This window comes from Eumetopias jubatus, unplaced genomic scaffold, assembly GCF_037043125.1.
Source record: "Eumetopias jubatus isolate StellerSeaLion01/CBP00866 unplaced genomic scaffold, mEumJub1_p1.0 scaffold_6, whole genome shotgun sequence".
In the NCBI taxonomy this organism is placed as follows: domain Eukaryota; kingdom Metazoa; phylum Chordata; class Mammalia; order Carnivora; family Otariidae; genus Eumetopias; species Eumetopias jubatus.
The window spans coordinates 17,177,722-17,205,200 of NW_028274812.1; the positions used below are offsets into that span (position 1 = coordinate 17,177,722).

General features: G+C 53.4%; 1 protein-coding gene across 1 annotated transcript; it reads left to right on the plus strand.

Annotated features, from left to right (window-relative positions):
• Nucleotides 1-26,750, plus strand: ZC3H12D (zinc finger CCCH-type containing 12D). Its single transcript, XM_028103290.2, is given in 8 exon segments — nucleotides 1-215; nucleotides 3,674-3,821; nucleotides 7,770-8,145; nucleotides 17,044-17,183; nucleotides 19,438-19,672; nucleotides 22,741-22,847; nucleotides 23,937-24,309; nucleotides 24,311-26,750. Coding segments are annotated over 7 exon segments (1,788 nt in total). The 5' UTR covers nucleotides 1-215; nucleotides 3,674-3,736; the 3' UTR covers nucleotides 24,783-26,750.
• The last annotated feature ends 729 nt before the right edge of the window (nucleotides 26,751-27,479 follow it).

The window sequence follows — 27,479 nt, forward strand, 5'->3', positions numbered from 1 at the left end:
TTTTAAAGCTCAAAGCAAAACTACCTTGGCAGCTGACCGTGACTCTGGCTTCCAGGAAGGGGAGCTTTGGTATGAAGTGCCTCCTAATGGCTGTGTGGCCCAGCCCGGCTGCGCTCCCCCAGCTTGGGTGACACCTGGCTAACCGGGAGGACAGCTGGGGGCGCAGAGAGGAACACTGGTGCCCACCGTGGGGGCTGGAGCAACGCACCCTCCTGGTGAGTGCCTGCCCCCACCCCATCAGTCAGTGTGACAGGCCCCTTGCAGACTCGGGTCCAGGGGTGGAGGAGACAGAACACAGGGGACGGGGGGCGGGCTGAATCCAGTTCTTGGATTAGCATTATTCTGAACAATTTGATTTCCCATGCCTTACATGATGTTAAGTACACAGATAAAAAAAAAATAAGGTGAAATCCTTGCTCATTTTAGCACAATTATATTTAATTTCAAGAGGCCTTTCGTGGGAGAAAGATTAATTGGAGGAACTCTTCAGTTTAAGTAAAAACTGCTGCGATCTTTGAAGATATTTTAATTTTATGAAGTCAGAAGGTCTAGAACTTTCAGGCACATTTTCAACCTGTCTCCAGGCTCTTGAAAGCATCTCTTAGACTAGATACTGATTTGCGGGTGTCTAGTTTCCGAGCAGGTCAGGAATATTTGGGAGCAGGCCCAAGCCCCAACTCCCCCTAAAGGATGGTTCTGTGGGCTTCGAGAAGGCCCATGAGGACATGGAAATAAGTCTTAACCGCTGGCAATGAAGACAATTTTGGCTAATGCCCTGTGGCTGTTAGAGACCTCAGCCATGCCTCCAGGATTCTGAAGTCCTCTCCAAAGCCAGGTGATGCTAGCCCAGGAACACTGATACCTGACACGTGAATATGTTGGGTGTGGAAGATAGTTGAGGGTGGTTTTTGAAAAACTTTGTTACAGAGTTGCCCTGGGGTATGGATCAGGGCTTGTGTGTATATCCAAAGTAACCTATAGCAGACAGAGGAACAAGGGACAAGTTCAAGGAGAAAACAGAAGGCCAGGCCACCCCTGCTCACAGCAGCACTATTTACAACGGCCAAAAGGTGGCAGCACCCCAAGTGTCCACCTGCAGGTGAATGGATAAAGGCAAGGTGGTCTCTATACACGATGGAAAATGATTCAGCCTTAAAAAGGAAGAAAATTCTGACATATGCTTGCAACAGAGTGAACCTTGAAAACATTATGCTGAGCCAAATAAGCCAGGTAGAGAAGGACAAATACTGTATGATTACACTTCTAGAAGGTACCTGGAGTCATCAAAGTCATAGAGATGGAAAGTAGCAGTGTGGTTACGAGGGGCAGGTGGGGGAGAGAGGGTGGGGAGTTAGTGTCTAATGGGGACCGGGTTTCAGTCTTACGAGTTGAGAAAGTTCTGGAAATGGATGGTGGTGTTGGTTGCTTAATGCCACCGAGCTGTCCTCTTAAAAATAGTTCCTATGGTAAATTTTATGTTATGTATAATTTACCACAATTTTTTAAAAATTATAATGCCCTTTAAAAATCCCCCAAAAGCCATGCCCAAAACACAATCTCGTGGACTGAAGTTTTTCCCTCTCTGTGACTTCCCCAACTCCACTGATCTGAGCTGAACCAGAAAACTGCACGGACTGTGTTCACAAGAGCTTTCTCCTCAACATGCGGGTGACTTCTGGCTGTCATCATGTGCTGGATTGCTGTGGGGCTGGCAGAGGTGAACAGGAACGGGATTTGAGGGTCAGGGGCGTCCGGGGGCCAACGCATGGGCTCGCCTTGCTCCGTGGCCCCCTGAGCCCCCGGGCAGCACCCTCTGGGCCAGGTGGTAGCAGGAGTCACCACCCTTGGGAGTCTAGGCCGTCCCATTTATTAGCTGCGGGACCCTGGGTAAGTTGGCAAAACCTCTCTTTTCTTTAGTGTTCTTACTTGCCACATAAGTCATGAGGTAGCCCTTTTCCATCTCCCACAGAGTTCGGGATCTCCAAAGATAATAGGCAAGGAAGCACCCTCTCACTATAAAATACCGGGTACCTGTGACCTGCTGGCTCTCTACTTGCCTTATCTAACGCCCCCCTCCCTTTCTCCTTCTTCAGTTACTCTTGTATTCTCTTCCTCCGGGGCTCTTCCAGTCAGACGTCAACCTGGATTGGCTGATTCTAGAACAGGTCTGCTCTGATTCCCATCATTAGAAATTTCTCCCTCTCCCCCCTCCCTCTTCCTCCTCTCCTGCCCTTTGGTGAGGCCACCTCCAACGCCGGATTCCACCTGAGTGCGTGTCCACAGCGGCCTTGGCCGCCCCCCCCCATAGGGTAGCGTTGGGAGGCCGACCTCTGTGAGCAGAGCTCCCGAGAAGACCGAGGATTTTCGCAGTGTTACTAATTAATCATCTGGGCTCTTTGTGACTTCCAGTCAAGCTTGAGGAAGAAAACGGAAATGAAATTGTTCACACTTTCAGGACTTAAAAATAGAAAGGAGAGAGAAGCTGCTGGTGGGGTTGCTGCTCAAGGGGAGGGAGGTGGCCTGAGGGCCAGGGGAGGCTCCTGAGGACAGACCCCTCGCCCCCAGCTCAGGTTTCTTATTTAGAAGTTTTAAAAGGAAATCAAGTTGATTTTAAAGTCTCAAGGGGGGCAAAAGAAAGCCTCTGAAGTAGGTGGATTCTTTCAGTTAGTGTTGTATGCAAACGGCTCTCCTGTCCCATGACCTTTCAAAAGTCTCCTCAGAAAAGGAGCTCTTTTGGGGTGCCTGGCTGGCTCAGTTGGAGGAGCATGCAACTCCTGATTTCGGGGTTGTGAGTTCGAGCCCCACACTGGGTGTAGAGATTACTTCCAAAAAATAAAATCTTAAAAAAAAAATAAAAGAAAGAAAAGGAGCCCTTTTGGAACCTGTGGGTGCTGTGGAGAGCTGCTGGGGACGGGGCCTTGCGTGGCCGCTCTCGTTTCCCCACCCCAGGTATAAGCCCCAGGTCCCAGCCCCAGGTCTTTTCATTGTGAAAATGTTTATGATGCTGTCATACCAGACCACAAAGTTATAAAACAAGCATGGACTCTCCTTGCAGCTGTTACTTTGTGACCAAAGAGAAGCCCCCCAGCCCAGGTGTATTTTGGTTTTTCCATCTCTGTAGTAACAAGACGTTACCTCCATCTTGAACACAACTCAAAGCGACACATTACTTTTGGCATCTACGTATGGTCAGTCTCTGCCCCTAACTATATTACCTTGACCCTGTGCCATTCGGAGCCTCAGATTCTTCACCTGTGAAAAGGGAAGGCTGTTATCTCTAGTCCCCCCCCTCCCCCCCATCCCCAGGCACGTTGGGAAGTTCAAGGAAGTGTCCCCACGCAGGCGAGGTGGAAACACTGAAGAGCTCCATGAGCACAGACTGCTGTGTTCATGCTGCCTGTCCCAACCTTTCTTCTTTTCTCCCCCTCTCTCACTTTCGTTCCCTCTCTCTTTACTTTCTCCCACCCCTCCTCTCTCTTCCCTTCTCCTCTGTCTTTCAAATCAAAATAAGGGCCATCGGCAGGCATGGGCAGGGAGGGGTGGAGGTGGAGTGGAGCTGGGCTAGCAGGATTGGGAAGGACAGGCGTGACAGTGGGGTCAGGCCTGGGGCAGGAAGGGGCAGGCCTCCAGGCAGAGGGAGGAAGAGCCCGAATGAAACCCATGGGTCTTTCAGGGACAGTGAGCAATGCCTGGTGTGAGGCTGGCCTGCCAGGCTGGGTGAGGATCCTCTTGCTCCATGGAGACCAGACCAAAGCTGGACCCCAGTCTGAGAGAACAACCATCCCGAGGGGAAGGACTGGTCGCCGGTCAAGGAGCAGAAGGTGAAGCTGGACTGGAAGAACATGGCTGAGGGGGCTGGGGAGTGGGCCGGTCCTGGTGGAGAGGGCCTTGGCTCTCCTGCTCAAGAGTTGTGACATTTACTCTGTACAGGATGGAGGGACAGAAATCTTGGTCCGTGGACTAGCTAGCTTAGTGTTGTGGTGGGTGGCAGTGTGGTGAGGAGGCCTCCCCAGGGCCCCCCCGGGAGAGATGCCACAGCTCTTCCCCGACTGGGAAAAGCCAGCTTGTCCTTCGTTGTCCAGTCCCATGGGGGTCTTTCTGGGCCTTCCTTTCCCCTGAAAGGAAGATAAGTTATTCCTCACCTGAGTTTTGAAAGCACATTTTTTTTCTATTTGAAAGTATTGTGCTTATTGTCATGATGTATGGCTTGTTGTTTACATTTTGGTCTGTTTTCCTAAATAGGTTGGGAACAAATTGAAATTGGGCTGTATATTAGTTTATGGAACTGGGTCCCAGCACAGTGCCTAGTGCCCAGTAGGTGGTCAGGAAGTGTTTATTATATGAATGAATGAATGATGGATGGATGGATGGATGGATGAATGAATGGATGAACTAGGGTCCTGTTGTGTAAGGCAGAGGGCGTGCTTGCGGAAAATGTGCAGGAAGTAGAAACTGTCCAGTTGCGTGTGGAAGTGAGGGAAGGGAGAGTGAGAGATGACCTTGAGGTTTCTTCTTGGGGCCGAGGGGACTCCACTCAATGAGATGGGAACCCAAGAAAAAGTATTTGAGGAGGGAAGACTATTTTCGGCTTTGGGCATCAATTGAAGAAAACTCTGTTGAACTTCCCAATATACTAGCACTGTGCCAGGTGCTGGTGATTTTGAGGCAAATAGGTGGGAATGTAGTTCACAGTTTCTTGAGATACGGATAAATGACAAATCAGTGCGTTCTAACAGAGGTGTGAGCAAAGTGCCTGGTAGATAGATGGTCAAGCCACTCATTCTGTTTGTGGACTCAGGGGTGACCACCTTGAGTAGCATTTGAGCTAAATCTTGAAGTTTGGTGAACTCAAAAGAGCATTCCAGGTAGAGAGGAAAGCATATGCAGAAGCACAGTGATGAGAACCTTCTGGAATGCTTGGGGAGCGGGGGTGGGGGTGGGGAGTAGATTCAGAAGTAGAGTTCTCAAGAGAAAGGGCCAGGTGGGCCAGTGGTGGGTGAGGAGGTGGACCGGGGTCAGCACTGCATGGTGGTGGCTCGGGAGACTGCTCCGGAATTTGGTGTCTTTCTTGTCGTCAACATGGTGTCTGAGGATGTTTCTAAGAAAGGGCGTGATATGGTCAGACTTGTTCTGGAAATATACTGCTGGCTACAAACAGGGGCTAGGCCAGATGGGGTTTCGGAGGGAGACCCATAGGAGGCTGTGACAGTGAATTAGGTATGGGATGAAGAAGGTGTGGGGGGTGGTGTAGGGGGCAGGTGGGCAGATGGGGGTGAGAGAGCCCAGGCTAAAGGAGGGCAAGACCCTGTACCTCTGTCCTGGGGTCTTGGGTGACATGTCTATGCTTCACCTCCATGGAACCATCTTCTTGGAAATACCTACTGGAAAGCTCTGGATTTAAGAAGAAACTTTTGGTTTCAGAACTCCTTTTCACTTTTAATAATTATTAGGGATGCAAAAGAACTTTTGTTTATGTGGGGTTATATCCACCCATTGATATGTACCTTATGGAGAAACTAAAATTAAGAAATTAAACAATATTCCTTTACCTTAAATAATAATAAACCATTACATTTATATAAATGATGCATTTTTATGAAAAATAACTGTTTTCCCAAACCAGAAAATTTGTAGGAGACTGGCACTGACTTACATTGTGCAAATCTCTACTATGTGGCTTAACAGAAGACGGCTGGGTTTGCCTATCGGCTTCTGCATTGGCTCTGTTGCAATATTGCACGACACGGAATACTTACTTCATGATGTACTCGTAAGGATGAGAGTGGGAAAAAAAAGCAAATTACACCTTAGTGTTATTATGAAAACAGTTTTTACTTTGAAGTCTCCCTGAAAGCGTTATAGGCCCTCCCCGAGTTTCGACGGACCACACTTTGAGAACCACTGAAGTAGACTCAGCAAATGTTTGGCGAGTGACAGTATTCTGAGCTCCCCCCGCCCCCAGCACTTTATTCAAATAGCATGCATACCATTTACCTTACAGATTTATAACTGGGGGTGCCTAGTGCTTAGGGAGGTCTCAGCTAGAAGTGCAATTGTGGACCCCCGGGGGTAGGGGCAGGTGGGGAGCATGATGGGGAGAGCAGACAGCCTGGGCAGGACCCCATTGTCAAACACGTGAGCAGAGACTAAGGAAAGAACTGGAAAGACTTAGAAACTCAGGCCAAGTTGTACGGCCTCAGGGAGAAGAGTTTCAAGAGGAGGTGGTCCAAAATGTTTTCCAAATGTTTTATTTAAAATGACACGCGAGGGTGTGGTCCTCGGCATTGAGAGCTGCAGGGAGTTTGGATAAGGTGCTGAAGGTGCTGAAGCTGCTGTTGGATACGGCAGTGAGGAGGTCCCTGGGGAGCTTGGGGGGGGGCAAGAGTGGGGGTGACACGCGGAAGAGCAGCCGGCCGCTCTGTCCAGGTTGCAAACGCCCTTGTCCTGCCAGAGCCATCGGGGTCATTCTACTGGGGCTCCAGCCTCAGGGCAGTGGCCCTGCAGAGAATGGGGAGCCCCGCTGAGAACCTGGTAGGAAGGCGCGGTTGCTGCCAAGGATGTGGGCAGGAGACCAGGAAGGGGAAGTTGCGAGCACCTGTCCTATGGGGAAGACGGCGGGTGACAGGATGGATGCGCACCTGTCCTGCTGAGAAGACGGCAGGTGACAGGATGGATGTGCGTGGGTGTTCCTTGAGCCTGATCTGTAACAGGGAGAAGGGGAAGGCAAGCTACACTTCCGTCATGTGGCATGGAGAGTCCGATGGGCCAGGCGCTGTCCTAAATGCTGGGGGTACAGGGAGAAGCAGAACAGAAAAACTGGCATGGAAAGATTTCCCGGATGCAGTTTTAATAAGAAAAGCAAGTTGCTGCACAACCATATAGTATGATACTATTTATGTAAAAACAACCCCGCTAAGACAATATGTGTGGATCTATTCGATATGCAAGTCAGGACATCGGAAAAGCACGAGGATACAAACAAACAGCAGGAGAGGCAAGTGGGATTTGGGGTTTGTACGAAGAGACATTTTATATTTTTATTCTTTATGCTTTAGCATTGTTTCACTTTTTTCACAGTAAATATATTTTCATGATTCTTTTTTTAAAGATTTATTTATTTTAGAGACAGTGTGCACACAAGTGGGGGGAGGGGCAGAGGGAGAGAGAGGGGGAAGCGGACTCCCCACTGAGCGCAGCGCTGGGCTTCATCACAGGACCCTGAGACCATGACCTGAGCCCAAACCAAGAGTGGGATGCTTAACTGGCTGAGCCACCCACATCCCCAAATCTCCTCTTCTTATAAGGACACTAGTCATATCGGACCAGGGATCACCCTAATGACCTCATTTTAACTTAATCAACTGTTTAAAGACCCTATGTACGAACGTAGTCACAATCTGAGGTGCTGGGAGATAGGGCTTTAGCGTATGAATTTGACAGAGCCTCAGGAACATTCCTCTGGCCTGTGCACAGATGTTCCAAGCGCTGGGTGGTCTGCTCAGCTGCCCTCGGTGCCTCCGGCCAGTGGATCTTTGCGGGGGGCCCCTGTGTGGGGTGAAGGCCTCAGAAAGTGCACAAGTAAAAGCAACATGATTGCATCTGTGGCTCCCCAACCACACTGAGCAACTGAAAATCCCCAAGGGGACCAGGCAACATGATTTCCTGACAGATAAGGCGGGGAGGGAGTGTGCATAATTTGCCCTCAGTAACCCGACAGCCTCCAGGCCCAGCGGCTCAGAAAACACCTGATGGATGCTTTTTCTCTTTAGCTCATGCCACCGTGGCTCTGCCAGAAGGAAACCAGGGGCCGGACCCTCGCCGGGGGCCCAGCTGGCACGGCATGGAGCGCTCAAGCAAGATGGAGTTCTTCCAGAAGCTGGGCTACAGCCCGGAGGATGTGGTCAGGGTGCTGGGCAAACTGGGTGAGGGCGCCCTGGTCAATGATGTGCTGCAGGAGCTGATCCAGACCAGCAGCCGCCCGGGGGCCCATGAGGGCAGCGCGGCGCCCCTGCTCATCCCCAGGGGCTCCTGCGCCACCCCGGACTCTGCCCTGCGCAGGCAGGCGGCAGAGCTGGAAGAGGATTGCGGAGACCCAGCCAGTTCCTTGCGACCCATAGTGATCGACGGCAGCAACGTGGCAATGAGGTACTTTGCTTCATCTTGTAGCCTTGGGGTGGGAGAACTGTCCCCCTTTTCAGTGGTTTCGTCCAAAGAGTTTTGAGGCTAACGGATGGGCCTTTGAATCCCCGTTCCATCCCCTTGGTAGCTGTGTGGCCTTACGTAAGTCACTTAACCCCTCTGAGCCTCACTTTTGCCATCTGTAATGTGGGTATAAAGCCTCCCTAGAAAGTAGTTGTAAGACCTGGAGCTGCACCAAATACCTAGGACGGTGCCTGTCGAAGAGTAATTGTTCAACAGGTGGTTCCTACTATCATACCAACCCAGAGAGAGGCTCTCTTCTGAGGAGGGCGCTAGGGAACTGGGGAGGAACCTAGCGTTGGGCCTTGGCAGATTGTGGCTTCTTGTCTCGAGTCTCCCATCTCAAGTTTCTTCTGTGACACCAGGCTACTAAGAGCTCTGCTACTTCCCTCGGGGTAACGAGAATCAGATGGGGAAAGGTGCTTGAACAGGAAGCCCTCTCCCGGGGGAGGAGACCTGCTGCTCCAGGGGTGGCTGGTGGTGCTGTGGTTCCCCAGCTGGTCTGAGACGCGCCCCCATGGCCCCTGAGCTGCAGACACGGTGGTTGATATTTGTGTCTGGGCATCTTGGTGTGTTTCAGTGATGACAGCCTGACGCCTGTGTGGCTAAAATCAGCTTGCAGACACTCTCACCGTCTCAGCCACACTCCACGCAGGCAGGCAGGAGGTTGTATTCATACAAGTGCAGTTCTGTGCTACGTGCCTTAGTTACAGGTGGGCAAAAGGGCAGATCCCTAGGAAATCAGTCCCTCACAGCTGTAAACAGAGGACTTCCCCTTTCAAAAGCTGAGCCACTGGCTGGAACTGAGAAAAGCTGTCTTACCCGCAGAGCTGAACGTGTCAGGAGGGCGTCTGTCTTTTGGCTGACAGGTCCAGTGGCTTTCCTTGGGGGGATTGGGAAGGCTCACTTTGGACTTGGCACTGCAGGACAGAAGTGTAGAATGGTCCCACCCAGAATGGCCCAGCCCTGGGTGCTCTCCCTAGGTGTCCCGCTTTGTGTGTCCTGGGAGTGTTGGCTCAAGTTTGAGCCAGCCAGGTCACCCTGGGGTGGTCCTGGGGTCTCTGTAACATCCGCACACATGCTCCCATGTAAGTACCCGATAGACCAGTCTATGAAATCCTGCTTAATTTGAGATATCAGGGGGAGTTGAAAGGACTTTTAGGAATCTTTAAGGTTCTGAGTGTCCTAGAAAGTCTGAGGATTGTGAGGGGGACCCGGCCTCTGTCTGATCAGGACAAGCCACCTCTCCTTCTGGACATCCATAGAGAGAAGCTTTTAAAGGTAAAAGGGTATTGCTTAAACTGAAGACCTTTCCAGCTCTAAGGTTATACCAGCTCTCTGATTCCAGACCAAAAGAATGGCTGTGGGCTAGAAGGACTATGTCAGGTGCTACAGGAAAGTGTGGGCAGGCTCTTGTGGGGGACCAGTTTTTAGAAATTATTTTGATAGGGTGGTGTTGGAGGATTTTCTGTTGATGAAAATCTCTGTTGCTGCTTGGAATTCAAACTTAAACTGCGTGTTCTCCTTGTGTGTGACCACGATGTGTCCCAGGTAAATCCATTTATTCCCACCCCCACCTCCCACGGTTGTCATCCGTTGAACCCCTTCACTCTCCATCTGTGTGGGTGACAAAGGGAAGCCATCACTCAGGCTTGTCATAAAGAGTGTGTCAGAACACTAAACGCTTGCTGCCTAAAAATCACCTCCGTCAACAGAGCACACTTGTGTCTGCATGAGGTCTCAGAGTGTGGACATCTCTGTGCGTGCGCACACGTGTCTGTATGCACACAAACATCCCACTCCTTTCCCCTGCCCCCGGCATCTCTAGTTAGGAAAAAAAGACACATCACACAGCCACCAGTTGGCGGGTGGGACTTGGTCTGCTCAGAGGCAAGTCTGGGAGACAGCTGGGGTCTGAGGTCCTGCCCCATCCCCCGCTTCTTCTCCTGCAACAGTGTCCTTGCACTGTGTCCTCCAGCTGGAGCTCCCAGGCGACCCATGACCCTCAGACTCTGCCAGGTCCCAGCTGCGAAGGACAGGTTTCAGGGTGGGGCTCACCCTTTAGAGGCAATGGGTAGTTTGAAACCCAACATGGTGTCTAGTTATGATCTGTTGACCTCAAGACTCAGTTAACCTCAGAAACGGGGTTTCTGAAAATTCTCCTTTCCTGAGGTTTTGTAGCATCACAGTCGTGGCCATTCTCTGCTTTTGAAGAGGATATGGCTTCATCTGCTGTCTGGCCCTGGAAGAAGTGGGGAAAGACTGAAAAGGCAGATTGCGACACATGTCCTTGCTGCCCGGAGGGGCTGCCAAGGGTCCGAAGCTCTCAGTCCTGACCTCTAGCTGAGAGCTGCCCAATAAAACTCCCTTCGATGATGGACAGTTCGATACCTGCACTGTCCATTACGATGGCCACTGGATGCATGGGGCTGCTAAGCACTTCGAATGCAGCTATTGTGACCAAGGAGCTGAATTTTAAATTTTATTTCTTTTGAATTAATTTGAATTTAAGTGTAAACAGCCACCGGCGGTGCGTGCCTCTGTATTGGACTGTACAGATCTAGCTTTTCAGCTGTGTGACCTCGGAGTGAGTCACCTGACGTTTTTGAGCCCTGTTTATACAATTAAGAGGTTGGATGAAATAATAATAATAATTTTAAATGGCTTTTCATCTGTAAAATCATAGGATTCAAGGTGATTATTTTATGCATGCATGAAAGAGATAAATGCATTCTTCTTATAAAGGAATTTCTCATCTTCTGCCGAGGTTCAGAGAGGGTAGGTAACTTGCCCAAGGTCACAGAGCAGTAAGTGCCAGGCTCTGCTTTCAGAGCTCTTTCCAAAGAGCCATGCATCTTTGGCTTTCTCTCTGCCCAGGCTTCGAAAACGTCTCAGGGTGGGAGACTGACCTCATGGACTTCGACTCGGGGGCCAGAGGCTGCCTGTGCTGCCCAGAGCCCTTCCCCTGCAGGATGAGCCCCGTCTTGCCTGCTGCAGACAGGTTGCGCCGGGCCCCCCAGTCCCCCACCAGGGGGCAGGTGCTCTCTGCAGGACCGGTGCCCAGGACGCCTCTCCTGCTGCGGCCAGCCTGTTGGGACCGTGTGCTGAGGGCAGCGCCTATGCAGTGACCCGTGGCCCCGGTGCAGCGGTGCAGAGACTGATTTTCCAGCACAGTCCCCGTACCTCCGCGGGGAGGGGCGGCGGTGTGCCTGTGCGCATGCGCATGTGTGTCCGTGCCGGAGCGACGAGGCGGGGAGCTGCGTACTCGAGGGCTCTGCGCTTGACCCCGGGGAAAGCGTCCCGCAGGCTTGAAGCAGAAGGTGGCTTTCGTGGACCGCGTGTTAAGAGCTGCAGGGGCGTTGGGAGGAGCACGGCTTCTCACGGGCCGACTGCTGCCCGCTCTGCTTGCCAGGCTGACTCTCGAGTGCCCCCTGGGTTGTGCATTCTGTGGGCAAGTGTCGGAAAAGAGAGATGTGAAGGACTTCAGCTTGGGGGAAAACCACCTGATAATTTCACATCCTCTTGCTGCCCCAGACAAGGGTTTCATGTAAATGGGCCCTCATTTTGGGGTGCACCGGGCTTTTTGTTTGGGTTCTCGTGTACATTTTTAAACTCTTAGGAACCTCAACAGAATCTGGCTTATTCTGGAGTCACAAATCTTCGGTGACGAGGGCTCGGGCCTGCAAGGGGGTGGAGGGGGTCATCAGCCCCCTCTCAGTGGGTTACTAGGGGAGGCTGCACACCTGGGCTGGGGGGTCACACCTGCTTCTGAGCCCCTGAGTTGCCTCTGACTCATGCTGGCTAGGTCTGCACCCGTTTCTCCTTCTCTGAGATGAAGGTACCCCGTCTCTCAGAGGCCACCCTCTCTCTTCCCCCTGACCTCAGCTGGGGAGAGATCTTTGGGTGCAAAGGCTATAAACTGCAGGTCCCAGGGGTTTGCAATTTAACCCCAAATAAGAAACGGAGTGGGAAGAGTGGCGTGCCTTCCCATGTCATGCTCTGAAGGGACCACCACTTCTCTTTTCCTTTTCCTTCCCTCCCACCCCACAACCGCCACCTCACGCTCTGTGGGACTGTTCCGTGAGCCGCTGACTTCGGCAGAACCTCCTGGGCAAGAGTCCACGGATACAGTGATGAGCCACGAGGTGGGCTACTTCCTACACAGGGTGGCCAGACTGTGGCTGCCCACCTGGCCTGCGGACAAAGTTTGCCTGGGGCACTTTCCCTCACCACTCTCCCTTTATTCAAAACCTCCCTCCTCTGTCTCCTCCCAGGGCCGGGCTCTCAGCTTGCAGTCTGACGAGCTGGTTCGTCAGTAACGTTAGTAACATTCGTCAGTGACCGTTAGTAAGCGCTAAGGTCCCTCCCCAGACACCAGCCTTGTAACAGCAGGGGACTTAACACTCCAAAGGAACTGCTGTCTCCATCTCAGGGGCAGAGACTGGGAGGGCCAGGAGTACACGGGGTAAGCCATAGAGGAGGAGGAGGGGGTTGCAACCCTACAGATCAGGCTCTGAGATCTGTCTTTAGATCAGGGAGTTGGGCACATTTCTTTGCTTTAGTTTCCTCAAGGGTGCAGTGGGACAACGCTCACTTCCTCAGGGGCTCCTTGTAACGATTGAAGCGCAGAGTGCAAAGTGGCCTGGTACACAGGACTCGCTACAAATATTAAAAATGAGCTCCAAGAAGCAGCAGTAATGAGGTCTGTCTTGTTCACCGGTCTCGAGGACCCAGCCCGGAGCCTCGCTGAAGACGTTCATAAATCGATGTGGAGTGCGTGGAGGGATGCCTAAGTGAACGGGTGCTTCTGCATTTCCGTCTGTGTGCCGAGTGGTGCGGTCCTAGGGTAACCGTGGCCGCTTTCTTGCCTGACTGGGAGCTCTGCTGGCTCCTAGAGAGAGACCCCCACAAGTGGCGAGAAGTTAGCCCCTGCTTGTGGCTTCAATCCTGCCATGGCCCAGGCCTTTCTGTGGTCAGAAATAGGGAAGCCATACTGGGGTTTTGAGGTTGGTAAAAAAAAAAAAAAAAAAAAAAAAAGTGGCAAGGATTGAACAATAACAATCTTTGCATCTCAGAAGAGACCAGAAAGCTCAGAAGAGAGGTTAGGGTGGGGCGTGTGGGAATCCAGTCCTGCAAAACAACAGACCTGAATGAAAACCCTCCATTCCAGAGACACCAGCTTAGTGATTCTAGGGTTTAGTCCCTGACTTCCCTTGCCTGGAGTCAAAGCTGGAAAGGAGAGCACTTCTTAGGGAGGGAAGGAAGGCTATGGGCAGATGCATGTTTTTTCTGTCTTCTCCTGGACTTGCCCTTTTGAAACTCTTGGCTAAGGGTCTGCCATCTTGGAGTCTTGTGTCCGAGAAGCCATGGGACCGGTTTTTGATGCTTGAAGCCCACGGTAGCACCATTCCTTACTTTTTCTCTTCCTGAACTCCTGAACTACCAATCCCTTCCCCTCCACATGCCCCCAGCAGGGCCACTGCAGGCTGTGGTCCTGCCCACCATCACCAGAACTCATCACCCTGCTCACCTTTGTCTCTTCGGAGGGATTGGGTTCCGCTTCATCACTGAACGTGCCCCTTCCAGCCACCTACCCATCAAAGGTGTGTAGTCACAGAAACTGATGGGAAGTCACAGAAAAGAGAGCACTCAAGACACCATTTTAAAAGAATTATGGCAGTGATAGGTTTGCTCGAGAACTGATGGAGGGTAGACTTCGTGGCAGCCGACAGAGGCATGTTTGGGGGTGGGGTGTCTTTAGTTGTTCACATTCCTGCTTCAGTGTGCACAGAAAATAGACCTTCTTTTCCAGGAGAGATACGATCTCTTCCCTACCTGTTTAGGTAGTGGAGAGGGGCAAACCTAAACTTACCAATTTGTGGTATCTTGGTGTCTTCTGCTGTCTGGATGATTTGGGGTTCATGTTTCCTCTCCCTCCCCTGCTCTTCTCCCACATGGCATCTGGGGGCCTTGAGACCTGATGTTGGCTGGGAGAGGGGGGTCTGGGACTCTCACTGGGTTCTGCTAAAGAGCGGCTGGTCTGGCCTGGCCTGGCTTCTGAAGGGTCAGCGGAGAAAGGTCATTGGTCCCACTTGGCCTTTTGGAATGCCATCCTGGCTTACAGTTCTGCCCCCCTCCAGGGGCCTATTTGTCCATCCACAGGCCTCAGACAATCCACGAGGCCCGGGGGCATGTGAGGGATCCAGGGATGTGGCTTCCAGCTCACCTGTCTACCCCTCTCCTCCAAGGCAGCCCTGCAGCCCTGTGGGATGCTGCACCTGCTAAAACCAGGATTTCTCCGAGAAGCTTATGACCTGCCTAGGCTGTGCTGGGAGACAAGCCTGCGGCCTCCTCTTCACACCCGTCCTGATGTTTCTACCCCTGCCCCCCTTCTGGCTCAGGCAGTGGAGCAGGTGGGGAATGCAGGGGTGAGGACCCCGTGAAGGACCCCCACTTTCTCCCTCCATCGCCTTTCTTTTTTCGGCTTCCGCTGCGGCAGAGGAATGCGCTGTCCACTTCCTCTTCCTTTCCCCACAGACATTGATGTATTTTCTCCTTACGGTTTGCATCAGCCTCCCAGCTCAGCCTCCATGGCCAGAGGCCTATTTTCTCTAAACCGGAAGACACCCACCGATGTAGGACGCAAGGCCTGGTTCCTGATCTGTCCCTGGAGCCGAAGCAAATCAGAGTTCTCATTCAGTCTCTCCACAGAGCCTGACTTGCAATACTATAGATTCGTGTTTCCGAAGAGTCCCGTTTTTCTCTTGCAAACCCAGAGCTATCCTGACCCCTCTGAGGAAGTATCAGGAGGGGCCACACCCAAGACAAAGCCCAACACGAAAAATCTGGAGCATTGTCCTTGTCTGGACGTAGGGAGCGGGCTGCTGCGCACCAGGCTTCTCAGGGGACGGGTGTCTCGGTGACCTGTGGCTGTCCCCTTTGCTCCCTCCCCATGCCCCGGTCACTCTGTTCTCTCTTTGGCCCCTGGGCAAGCTGAGCCTTTCCTGCGTTGGGGTCTTTCCAGCCGGCTCCTCCCCAGGGCTGCTCCCCCTCTAGCTGCTTGCAGGACCTGTGTGTCTTCTCAGCCGCTCCCGGGTTCAGCACATTTTTACTGACTGCTACCAACCATCGGGCACCGCGCTAGGTGCTGGGAATTCAATGGGGAGCAAAAGGAGCTTGTGATTTAGAGAGGGGGAGACCCGTTCATCCTATGGTGGGTGTCATCCTTCAACTGTGATTAGTGCTGTGAGAACTTGTAATAGGGGGCTGGGGGGGAGGCTTTCCTGAGAAAGTAGAGATGAAGGTGAGATCTGAAGGAGGAGGAGGCGTGGACTGGGCCGAGAGGAGAAGAAATAGCTGGTTCAAAGGTCCTGCGGTAGGAGTGGGGAAGGTGCCTGGCCAGGGTAAAGGTAGCTGGGCTGCAAGCAGAGCGGAGAGTGACCTCATCCTGAGGCCAGGCTGAGTTGCACCCAGGGCTAAGCCTGATTCGCAATCTCATTCCCTCAGGTCTATCCACTCGTCTCCCTCACCAGCAAAACACCACCGACCTGCACGGACTCAGTCTGAGGGATGTTCTCAGACTTTATGGGTCCCTCCGAGCAGCACCCGGCCACCTCCTTCCTGTGGCTTGCAAATGCAGGACTCCTCTGGTTTACTTCCTTGTGGCCTGATAGACCCTTTCTGTCTCTTCTGTAAGATTGCCCTACCCTCCCCGTCACTAGCTACTGAGTCCCAGAGCGCCCCCAGACCCGTCTTCCAGGCCTCTTGCTCTCCCTCCGGGGAGCCAGGCAGTTCTCTCCATTCCCTGGTTCCAGCCCTTGTGTGAGCACAGACGCCCCCAGTGTCCATCGCCCAGAACTCTCTTCTGGACCCCAGCTGTGTACTTAGCGGTTCCACCCCGAGGCCACAGAGGCTCCTCCCACTCAGTGTGTGTCCGTGACAACACTCTTTGCCTCCGAGCGCTTTCCTCCTCCAGAACTCCCAGTCTCAGCGAGGAGCCCACCAGCTACACAAGCCAGAGATCTGGAAGCCTTCTCTATCACCCTGTACCCCATCAGTCACCACATTCTGGAGGTTTTCCCTCCTGATATCTCTCAGGTTCACCTACTCTTCTCCCTTCGCCGCCGCCATCCACGTGGGCCACGTCACCATCCAGTTTTGCTGTGATGATTGTGACAGCTTTTTAACTGGGACCCCACCCCCACCTCACTCCCTTCCGATGTGGCATCCGCTGTGCTGCCAGATTGAGCTTCTAGAAACACACCCTGGGTCCTGTCACATCACATCACATAGACATCCCCCCCCCCCCCCCCGTCTTCAAATCCTTCTATGGCTTCTCATCCCTCTTAGGAGAAGAAAGTCTTCAGGAAGGCACGCAAGGCCCTGCCTGGTCTTGGGCCTCCTCTCACACTGCTCTCTCTTTCCTGCCTCCATTGACACTTCAGTGGCATTTGTGGGGCACATTGGCCTCCTTACTTGGACTTGGGGAGACCCGTAACACATTTACACCCCTCTGTTAAGGCAAGAGTATTCTGCAGATGGCTACTCTCCTCTGCCTTATGTTGATCCTTACTAGCTTCAGGGGAAAAGGGGGGTCTTGTCAATTAATCCTTGGAATGCCCCTCCCTTGGAGCCCAGCACCCGCTCTGGATACGTACTATCTATCGCAAGCTCCATGGTGCAGGTTAAGGGATATGTTTTTTGCAAAGAATGAACTATTTTTAAAATGCAGATTTTCCTGATTCCCTTTGATTAGGAGACTGTGATTCAGGATACTCCCAGGGGAAATCACCCTTCAGGAACCCTTCCTGTGACTCTACAGATTTCTGTGTTTTCCCCTTGTAGCCATGGAAATAAAGAAGCCTTCTCGTGCCGGGGAATCCAGCTGGCTGTGGACTGGTTCAGGGACAGAGGACACACCTACATCAAAGTTTTTGTCCCATCCTGGAGGAAAGACCCACCAAGATCCGACACCCCTATTAGAGGTAGGCTGGAGCAGAGATATGCTCAAGAAGTTCTATACACCTTTCCTTGCTAGTGCTCCTGACAATTATCGTCAGTTATCTACTTAGCTATTTGTGTGCTAATGTCTGTCTTTCTCACTGGACTATAAGCTCCTTGAAAGCACTGATTATAGGTATTCACTGCCATCACACCAGCACCCAGCATGTCTGGCGTATAGTAGGTGCTCAGTACATAGTTGTTGAATAGATGAATAAAAAAATTATTTTGTCTTTTAGTGTGAATGATTAAGTCCCCAAAATTACTGTGTGCAGAGGGAGAGGGAGAAACAATTCCCTGCTGAGCAGGGAGCCTGACGCAGAGCTCGATCCCAGGACCCTGAGATCATAACCTGAGCTGAAGGCAGACGCTCAACCGACTGAGCCACCCAGGCGCCACTTCAACCTTCTACACACATTCTGGGCTGTGGCTCCCTATGGGCTATGGGGTCAATATGGTTTCTTGGGTTTGCTCCTCTCCTGGTTTCATTGCTGTTTTCCTGGGTTTGCTGCTATTCCTTGGCCCGTTTTAATGTGATTATGGACCCCCTCCCTGTTGTGTGCATCTTCACTGCCACTTCAATCCAATCATGAGAAGGAAGCGGGGATAAATACTTGTGTTCAGTTCTCTACCAGGAACCGGTCACCCCAAATCATTCTTTACTGTCTGAACATGGGGAATGGTGGCTCTCAACAGTTGTGTAAAATGTAAATGTAGTATGGGTAATGGGTAGGGAAATCACTTTGGGGTAGGGAAGGAATTTGTAAACAAGTCACAACAAGTGCAAAGCTTCAGGGCAAAGATTCATAAATTTGACTGCATTAAAATAAAAGCTTCTGTTCATTAGTGGATACCACGAAAACAAAAAAAAAAAAAAGAAAAGACAAGCCTTGAACTGGGAGAGGCCATCCATCACACATTCCTGATGAAGGATTAACTGTCCAGAATCTATAGAGAGCTTCTCCAAATTAATAAGACAAAGACAAAGGACCAACAGAAAGATTAACTAAAGCATGAATAGGCCTTTCACCGAAGAGAAAACATAAATGGCCAATAAACATACGAAAAGATGCTCAGTCTCATTAGTATCCAAAGAAATGCAAAATAAAACCACAATAAGAGGCCACTGTACACCCACCAGATTGGCAAAAATTCAGAAACCTGAAAATGCCAAGCATTGAGGAGGTCTTCTAAAATGCTGTGTTGGGTAGTAACTTAATATACTCACTTTGGAAAACAATTCAGCATTGTCTTAGAAAGTGCCTTTCCCTACAACTCAGCAACAGCGCTCTTATAGGTAGTCCCTAGAGAAATCCTTGTACGTCTGTCCCCGGGAGACTAACATGCAGAACCGACAGCAGTGAACCTATGTACATGGCCCAACCGCCCCGACACAACGTTTAAAGGAAGAAAGCAAGGTGCACGAGAATATGTGCACACGATCCCATTGGTGTAAAGTCTAGAGGGTCCTAATCACATTGAAAATAGTCGTTTTGGGGAATGGATACATGCACATTTTTTTAAAATGAAAGGAAGGGAATTATAAACAGAGTTCTAAACATTGGGCTACGTTGAGGGAAGCAGCAAAGTGGAGGGGCCCACGGGAGCATGGCCACGTGCGATTTCTCTAAGGGAGTGCTGCATAGGTGGGCTTTAAAAAGTACCCTTTGTACCCTCAATGCATTGTGTACTTTTTAAAAGTCTGGACACCATGTCATGGAGGAATGGATGTCGACTTGAGGGAAGAAACCATTTGTGAAGAATATACTGATGCGCTTCCAAGTTCTGAGTACCTGTTAGCGGTACAAGGGATTTCTTTTTGCCTGCCTCCCAAAGCACAGCTAAGGTGCAAGAGTAGACTTGCCAGGGATGTGGATTTTAGCTCCCTTGTGGTACGTGATGCACGGGGGCCTCCTCACTACTCTGCTTGGGAGCTGTCGCCCACGTGAGCTTAGCCAGTCTACTCATAGACACCGAGGACGTGGAGGAGGAGTTGCCCTCCTGGTTTTATAGGAAATTTAAAATCTGGTGTTCAGAGAGGGAGGAGGGTCAGGTCCTCTTGACCCCAGTTTGCTGGCACGTGCCTCTCAAGACCTCCCTGTTCCTCATCTGCCAGGCTGGGCCGTGGCTGGGGGAGGAGGGAGCGGCCGAGCGTGCTGGGCGTGGCTTTCGGGGCTGGGGCCCTGCCCCGGAAGGAAGCCGCTGCATCCCGTCTCCCGCCCGCCCTGTGGCCCCCAGAGCAGCACGTGCTGGAGGTGCTGGAGAAGCAGGCGGTGCTCGTGTACACCCCGTCCCGCAAGGTGAACGGCAAGCGGGTGGTCTGCTACGACGACCGCTACATCGTGAAGGTGGCCTACGAGCTGGACGGCGTCATCGTCTCTAACGACAATTACCGCGACCTTCAGAGCGAGAACCCCGAGTGGAAGTGGTTCATCGAGCAGAGGCTGCTCATGTTCTCCTTCGTCAACGATCGGTATGTGGCGGCACAGGGGGTCCTGGCTGGCGGGGGGGGGGGGGCGGGCTGGGGTGACCGGCAGAAAGCCACTCCATCCAGCCTAAGCCCAGGGAGGGGGCGGGGCTTGCAGTCACGGGCACACCACGCCAAAGCAAAGGGCACCCAGCCCTGGAGGCGGAGGCCACCCGAAGTCACCCACTCTGCCCCCCGGGGCCGCATAATCTCTCCCTGTCCCTCTGCGTCTCCTCTCTTTCCTGACTACCTTTCCCCAACAGGGCTATTTTGTCCCAGCTGTCCGTGACCTTTCTGTCCCCATGCCCACACGTATTTGACCTGGCACTGAGTAGTTGCCTGCAGGTGGGCAAAGCACGAGATGGGGCACCACCGACATGTTGCTTTTATTTTTAAAGTATTTACTACTGCAAGCAAGAGCACTGAAACAGGCATCATGGGGAAAATCTGAACTTCCTTGCACTTCCGTTCACTTATTTTATGTTTATGTCTTTTTTCTTTAAGTTTTGAATTACATATGGCACTCATTTTTTCTCCGGGGTTGTGAAGATCTCGGAACTGAGTCTGTCTCAATACCTGTTGGTTGAAATTTTCAAGAGAATCAAGTTGGTTCTTCTGTCCCCTAGGTTGGTTCCCCTGGGTCAGGTCTGCCCTGAACCAACCAGCTATAGCTGGGGGAGGGCGATGTCAGGGACACAAGGTGCGAACCAGTTAGCAGGTGCTGGGCAAGGGCTCCCGGATGGAGCTAAGGTGGGGAGGAAGCAAGGCAGACGTCCCCAGGTGTGCTAAAGGCAAAGAAAGGCCAGGAGCCCAGCAAGGCAGGCATGGGTCTGAGGCTGGCCTAGGGTGGGCTGGGGTGGGGAGGGCACAGCAAGCTGGGACATCGCTCCCACTTCAGTGTCTGTTCCAGGCAATGACAGCTTCATCCTCCTTCTGGGTTCTAGGACTGGCCTTTAGAAATGTGGTTTAAGAGCAGCCCCCAACTCTGTGAGGCCAGGGCCTGTATCATCTTGTCTGCCATGGCCCAGCATGCCTGGCACATCACAGGCCCTCAAGAACTAGTTGTAGATGAACGAGTGAGTGAGTGCACCCGTGAGGGAGTGACTGTGGCCCTGGGGAAGGGAGAATGGGGAGAGAGGTGACAGATCAGCTGGGTCAGGCCGCTTGCCTGCAGCAGACCAGCTCCTGACCTTGAAGCCCGGGAGGCAGTGCGGTGTGCTACAAAGAGCTAGGGCTTTGGAGACAGCAGATGAGGTTTCAAATGGAGGCTCTGCCCTTCGTGGGCTGGGTGTCATGGGGGAAATCCTTCAATCTCACCCAACTCAATGTTCTTCACCTTGAGTTAACCATACTCGGATTAACCATACTTGGTCTGTGGTGGTTGTGAGGGCTAGGGAGAACTGTACCCCGTAAGCGGTAACAGGTACTTTCAGGCCACTGCAGGACATGCCTGCCCCCACTCCCACCCTCCTAAGCCCCAGGACAGATGCTTGCAAGCAGCTACCCCCCAGTAGCCCCATGGTCATGTCCCCATACTCAGCGCTAGTGGTTCCCTCTGTCCAGCTCAGGCCCAGAGAAATCTGGCAAGTCTGATAACAGTGGGTTCCAGAAAATCCTGAGGTCTGATGGATCATGGCTGCCTTTGGCCTGGCAACAGCCTGGGGCTCTGGCCAAGTCCTTTTGACGCACTGGCCTCTGCTAAGGGCCTGCCAGAAGGTCCTCCGGCTGCCAGAAGGCAGAGCCTGCCTGCCTGTGGGCGAGGACACATGCCCCAGTGCCCTGGGCACATCCATAGGGCTCTCTTGGCCCAGCTCGCCATGGCCGAAGCCTGGCGGAGAGCAGGAGGTGAAGCCTTTGGGAACCTCTAATAACTGCAGTGGGCGGCTCCCCAAGATTCTTGGTCAGGGCCTGAGTCCGAGAAGCTGGCTGTGGAACTGGGATCTGAGCCCCAGAGGCTGCCCGGGACTGGGGATTGCCCGGTTCTGGGCTGGCCTAGGGTGTATGGTCTGCATGGTGGGACTCAGTATGACCCTTGACTCTCAGAGGGACGCCAACCCATTAAAAACAGGCCCCCCTCCCCCCCATTTGGGATCCACAGCTCCTCTAGCGGAACCTTTGTATGACCTGGAAGTACCTCCTGGGAATAAAACTATTCATATAAAAAAATGGATGACACTAAAGGAGGGGAGTTTTCCTTCCAAGGACTGTTTGCCCCTCTGAGCTGTGGGCAACACTGAGGATGCATGCCCTTCCTTGTGAGACTGCATGCCAGGGAGACGGGAAGGGGCAGAGAGGGGGCAGGGTGGTATCATCCGAGAACAGGGCTGGGGTCAGGCGGCCCCACAAGCTGAGACAAAACCCAGAGGCTCCTGGATTTGCAGAGGAGGGGCTGGGCCTATACTGAGGCTCTGTGCGCCTGCCACACCTGGGATCTGCTCCTTCACTGGCTCCCCGGCTGGCATTTCAAAGCTCTATTAAGATTAATCCCCCACCGGCATATGTCCAGAGCTGTGGGGCAACACGGGAGAAGTGGGATCTGAGTAAGGGGGCTCACAGGCCCAGGGCTGTTTGTAGCCCCTTGGAGGTCTCGGCCCTTCTGCTGAGGACAGTGGGAAAGCAGTTTAGAGTCGCTTTCAGATCAGGGCCCAGGGGAGTCCCAGAGCAAAGATGCTTCCATTTTAGTGGGTAAAAATCACCTGGAAAGTTGTTACATGCAGACTCCTGAACCACCTGAGTGTCTGATTAAGCAGGACTTGTGTGAAGCCAGGAGCCTGCATTCTGAAAGGTGTCGCTAGGTGATTCTGCCGCTGCTGGAGGAGCTCCCCAAGAGGTCTGCGGCGGCTCTCCTGGGATCCACGCTCTGCCCCTCCCGGGGTCCATGAGAAGGAAGGGTGATACGGCTCTCAGATGCTACAGCCCCCAGGTGGGAGAAGGGGCCTTGCACGGGCAGCCCAGGCCAACGCAATGCCCGGGGCTGCCATTCTTGCACCGGCTGGCTTGGGCCTGCTCCCCGTGCAGGTGCCAGGGGTGAGAGTCTATGGGTCCTGCAGTTGCCCCCTTGTGCTTGTTTACAGGTTCATGCCTCCTGATGACCCCCTGGGCCGCCGGGGACCCACGCTGAGCAACTTCCTGAGCAGGAAGCCGAAGCCCCCGGAGCCATCCTGGCAGCACTGCCCCTATGGTGGGTAGCACCCCACGCCCCATGATCCCGGGTCAGGTCCCATTCGGGGCAGCACAGGGTGGAGTCAGCAGCCTGGGTTCTAGTGCGGGTTCCGCTCCCAACTCGCTGTGTTACACTGGAGAGCTAATTTAACCTCTCTGGCCCGCACGGGCTGACAGGGTTATTATGAGGATGAACTGACATCCTGGATGCTTGTTGGCGCGGGAGCCTTTGCGAGGGCCACAGGCAGGGGTCACGTGCAGGGCAAAGCGTATCCAGGAAGCCCAGAGGCTGTGTGTACCCCAAGCTTCTCCTCCTCCATCCCTTCACCTGGCGGAGGTCACTCTGGGACCTCGAGTCTGCGTCGTGCCCCACCGTCCCTCCACCCCCATCTGTTCACGGACTTTGGTCAGTGCTATCCTTTAAGAATTAAGGGCTTTATCCCACAGCACTTCTAGCCAGCTCTTTGCCTAACTTGCCTTGGCGAGTTTGTTTGTTGTTTGTTTAACATCCCCAGGTCTTGTTTCTTGTGTCCATAGAAGTTTAAAAAAACCTTAGGTGATCTTCAGTCATTTCTTGTTAGAATCAAGGTGACCACACATACGGTCAGGTTGGCTCATCTTGCTTCCGCTCTCAGCAGGGTCCAGGTTTGGCTGATAAATCACATGGTCACCTCTGTTAGAACAGCCTGTAGGGAGAGGGCAATGGTTAGCAGAAGGAATGAGGCCAATGGTGGAAACCGAGGCAGAACGGAGGTGCAGTCCTATGCCGTGAGCACCTGCTCCCCACCCTATCCCCAAGGCTGGCCCTATATCCACAGGGTCCCTGGGGAAGTGGAGGTCAAAGGTCATTGGATCTAGAGGTTTGGTCTCAGTTCCTGGCCAAAGGGAGTTTCCATACCGCCAATCTGGGTCCAGCGCCCTACGCCACGGGGCGGGGCGTACCACACCCTCACCCCTCTAACCCGGCCCCGGGGCACTTCTCCCCACCTCGTCCTGCCCCAGCTGGAGGAATCTCCAAGAAGGCTCGCGCACTCACCACACCGCAGCCCCGCACAGCCCCTCCCGGCCAGTCTCACGCCGCCCTCTCCTCCTGCCCCCACCCTTCCAGGCAAGAAATGCACCTACGGCGTCAAGTGCAAGTTCTACCACCCGGAGAGGCCGCACCTGGCGCCGCTGGCGGTGGCCGACGAGCTTCGCGCGCAAACGCGGGCTTGGCGGGGCGTGGGGGGCGGAGCGGAGGAGCGGCGGCGCAGCGGGCGGGCGGCGGCGGCGGCGGCGGCGGCGGCGACGGCGGCGGCGGCCGGGGCAGGGCAGGGCGGCCCCCGGGGCGCTCCCGCCGCGGCCTGGCTGAGGGCCCCGGAGCCCGGCGCGTGCAGCCTGCCCTCGGCGCGGCCGGCGGCCGACGTGGCGGCGCTCGAAGGCAGCTTCTCGCGGCTCGCCTTCAGCGACGACCCGGGGCTCCTCGGTCCACCCCCCCCTGGACGCCGGCCTCACGCCCCGGCCGCGCCGTCCGGACTGGGTGGCGCCGGGGGCCTCGCCGACCCCGGCAGCCCTGCGCGGCCTCCCGAGCCCCCAGGGCCCGCCCGGCCCGCCGGTCCGGCCGCGCGGGGGGCACGGCCCCGGGGCCCAGCACAGTGACCTGCTCCCCCAGCGCCGACGGCCCGCCGACGCGCGCGCCCTCCCACCAGCGGCCGACCGGTTCCCGGGCTGCTCGGCCTGGGCGAAATGCGGCTGCGGCGACGGCGCCTTCGGGGGACCTTCGGGGCCCCCGCCTCCCTCCGCTCCCGGCAAGGTGGACGCGCGCGCCCGAGCGCGCATCGCGCTCTGCAGCATCTTCCCGCCCCACCAGGTGGACAGCGTCATGGCCCTATTCCCCGCGCTCTCCGACGTCACCAGGCTCATCCTGCTCATCCAGAAATTCCAAAGGTGTGGTGCGCCTGTGGAAAAATCCTAAGGAACTCGTCCAAGCCACCGCAAGTGATGTCCCAGTCTTGCCTTGCCACTTGGGCAGGGAGGGTTGTCAGCCTGCTCCTGGGGCGAGCCACTTTGCAGCCCCCTTTTCTTTAAAGATGGTCAGGGAAGCCAGCTTCCTCCCCCTCAGCCAGGCCCATGGTGGCACTTGATGATCCTCACTGACCCTGCAGGGCTAGCTGCTGGAGGTCAGTAAGGTTGGCCCCTTCCGTGGAGGGAGTGATCTCTTATGTCTGGAAGACTTTGCTCCCATGATGGCTCCAAGGGTTTGTCCAGAACATTCCATGGCTGTTTTGTCAAGCTGCAGTTGGGATCCACAAGTGGGTCACAGGAGCAATTTAATGGGTCAAACCAGAAAGAGTGGCATGGGAAATCTCAGAGCCTACTCCACCTCATCAAGCTAGGTATGAAACTCCTGTTTGTTAGCTACCAGTGGGTGCATCTATTGACCCTTGGTAGCCATGGAAACTTGCTGTGGGTCGTGGGCAAAAGTTTGAAAAATCCTGGTAAATGGCCTTGAATTTTATTGTATCAAATCACATTTGAAATATGTAGTCAGTTGATGGAAGTTTTGGCATCTGGAAGTTTTCATATGAGCTGTTTCTTACCTCATGAGAGGAACCTAGAATTGTCCTTGTGCTCTGAGATTGTGTGGCTGTGCTGGTCTGTGGGGGCGGGGCAGGGGCACGGTGTCCTGAAGGTCTGCCCTTAGGGCCTTCACGCCCTACACACACACACACACACACACACACACACACACACACTTGACTCAGGGCTAAGCATCCATGTTTTTCAGCCGTCCATCAGGGCATTTTCCACCACAGCGGCTCTACTGGCTGAGCTTTCTAAGCCACACCTCGCACGTAAGCCAGGGCCCAGTGAGTCAGGACTTGTGCCCAGAAACCTCGAGGTGGGTCAGTGAAGAGCTGAGATGAGCCTCCATCATGGAGGTTTATTGCCCCCGTCCACCACTGCTGTTTCTTCCACCCAGCTACTGCTTTGAGTTTTCGGGGCAAAGGGACCCACCCACTTGCAATGGGCAAGAAATGAGACCATCCTTCCAGAGTGTGGACCCTGCGTCCTCTGGGGGTCCCGTCATCTCTAGGGGGCATCCACATTCACTCCAGGTTACAAGTCCAGCTGTCCAGGTCTTTGCTCATTTGCTCATGAGGGCCCTTGGTGGCCGGGCCATCAGGGAGAGTGTGAGGCACCTCCCAGTGGAAAATCAGCTCCCAACCCCGCCAAGTTGCCTGCAGACTGGTGAGTGCAAAGGGAAGCTCTTCTCAGCACATCACTCCACTGTGTGCATTTTTGGCACAGACCAGGATGCGCCCCTGGGAGAGTCCGCTTCCAGCCCTCTAATTCGTGGTAAGTGCTGCAGTAGAGATAGAGTGATGTTGTGTCTCCCAGGGACCACGATCGTCTTTTTAAACCAGCCTCTTAACGTGCTTCAGCCAGATCTGTTCTTTACCCCTGTTTTTCCAAAGAGGACACTGCACGCACAGTTGTATCTTACTGTTTTGGGACCTCAGTCCTGAAGAGGGTCCACTCTTTCTAGATAAATTGGATTTCCCTTCTGGTGTTTTTGTTTTTGTTTTTCTTTTCTTTTGGCAAGACAGGCTTTATGTTAGAGCTGCTTTTGTCTCTCTGATCTGTCTCCTGATGTGGTATCGTTGTACGGGCTGACTTACAGTTGGAAATGTTTAAACTGCTTCCTTTGAGGACAAGTTTGAGTTTTAGTAAGCTGTAAAGCTATTTTATTTGGTTCACTGTGATTAAGACAAGCACAAAACAAGTGAAGAGACAGCACATTTCAGTGTAATCCCCTTTGGAATCTTTTCCAAAGTCTTGGTATGTCTTTATGACACAAAACATGGACGGACGGGTGAGTGAAATGTTCCTGGTTGCATAACTGTTACCATGATCCAAAAATAAATCACTTTTATCCACGCCTGGGGCTCTCTATTGCTAAATTGCATATCATTTTCTCCCATGTCGGCTTCTCCCCGTAGGTCAGGTTTTCACATTAAATATTGTGGGTGTGAAGACTGATGTTATGGCTGCTTTATGTGGTCTTACTCCTCTCTTGGGGGTGAGGAGGCTAGAATTCACCTTTTCCAGGGGCAGCAGTGAGCCCAAGGCGAGGACATGCCTTTGTTAGATGCTCAGCAGGCTGTTCCCAAGGACACGGGCTGCTTGTCTGTTTGCTAGACTGTTAAAATCCTCATTACAGAACCACAAAGCAATCGCATAAAAGCCACTCTTCTTGTGTCAACCTGCACCAGCATCCTCGATTGCTCAAACCTGAGGAGCCGGGTGCTGGGCCGTGTTTTTGCTGGTGCAGCTTTCCCAGAAGCCTCTGGAAGGTAGTTTGAGGCAGAACCACAGAATATTAGAGGCTAAGGGGGTAGAAGCAAGAAGAGCCATTCATGTCCACATTGTTCCAGATAAAACAAAGCCCAGCCCTCCAGATTTTACCTAGAACTCACGTCGGGGAGCAATGAGCCGACTGCCAGCTGGCGCAGGGACAGCTCCCTGTGTCTGGGACAACAGTCCCTGCAGGGAGAAGAGCATGGTCATGGTCAGGGGGAGGGGAAGAGGCATGAAGGGATGGGGGTGGGGGAGGGGGCTCTGGGAGCTGGAGCAACTGCTTGAAATCACAAATCCCACCGTGAGCAAA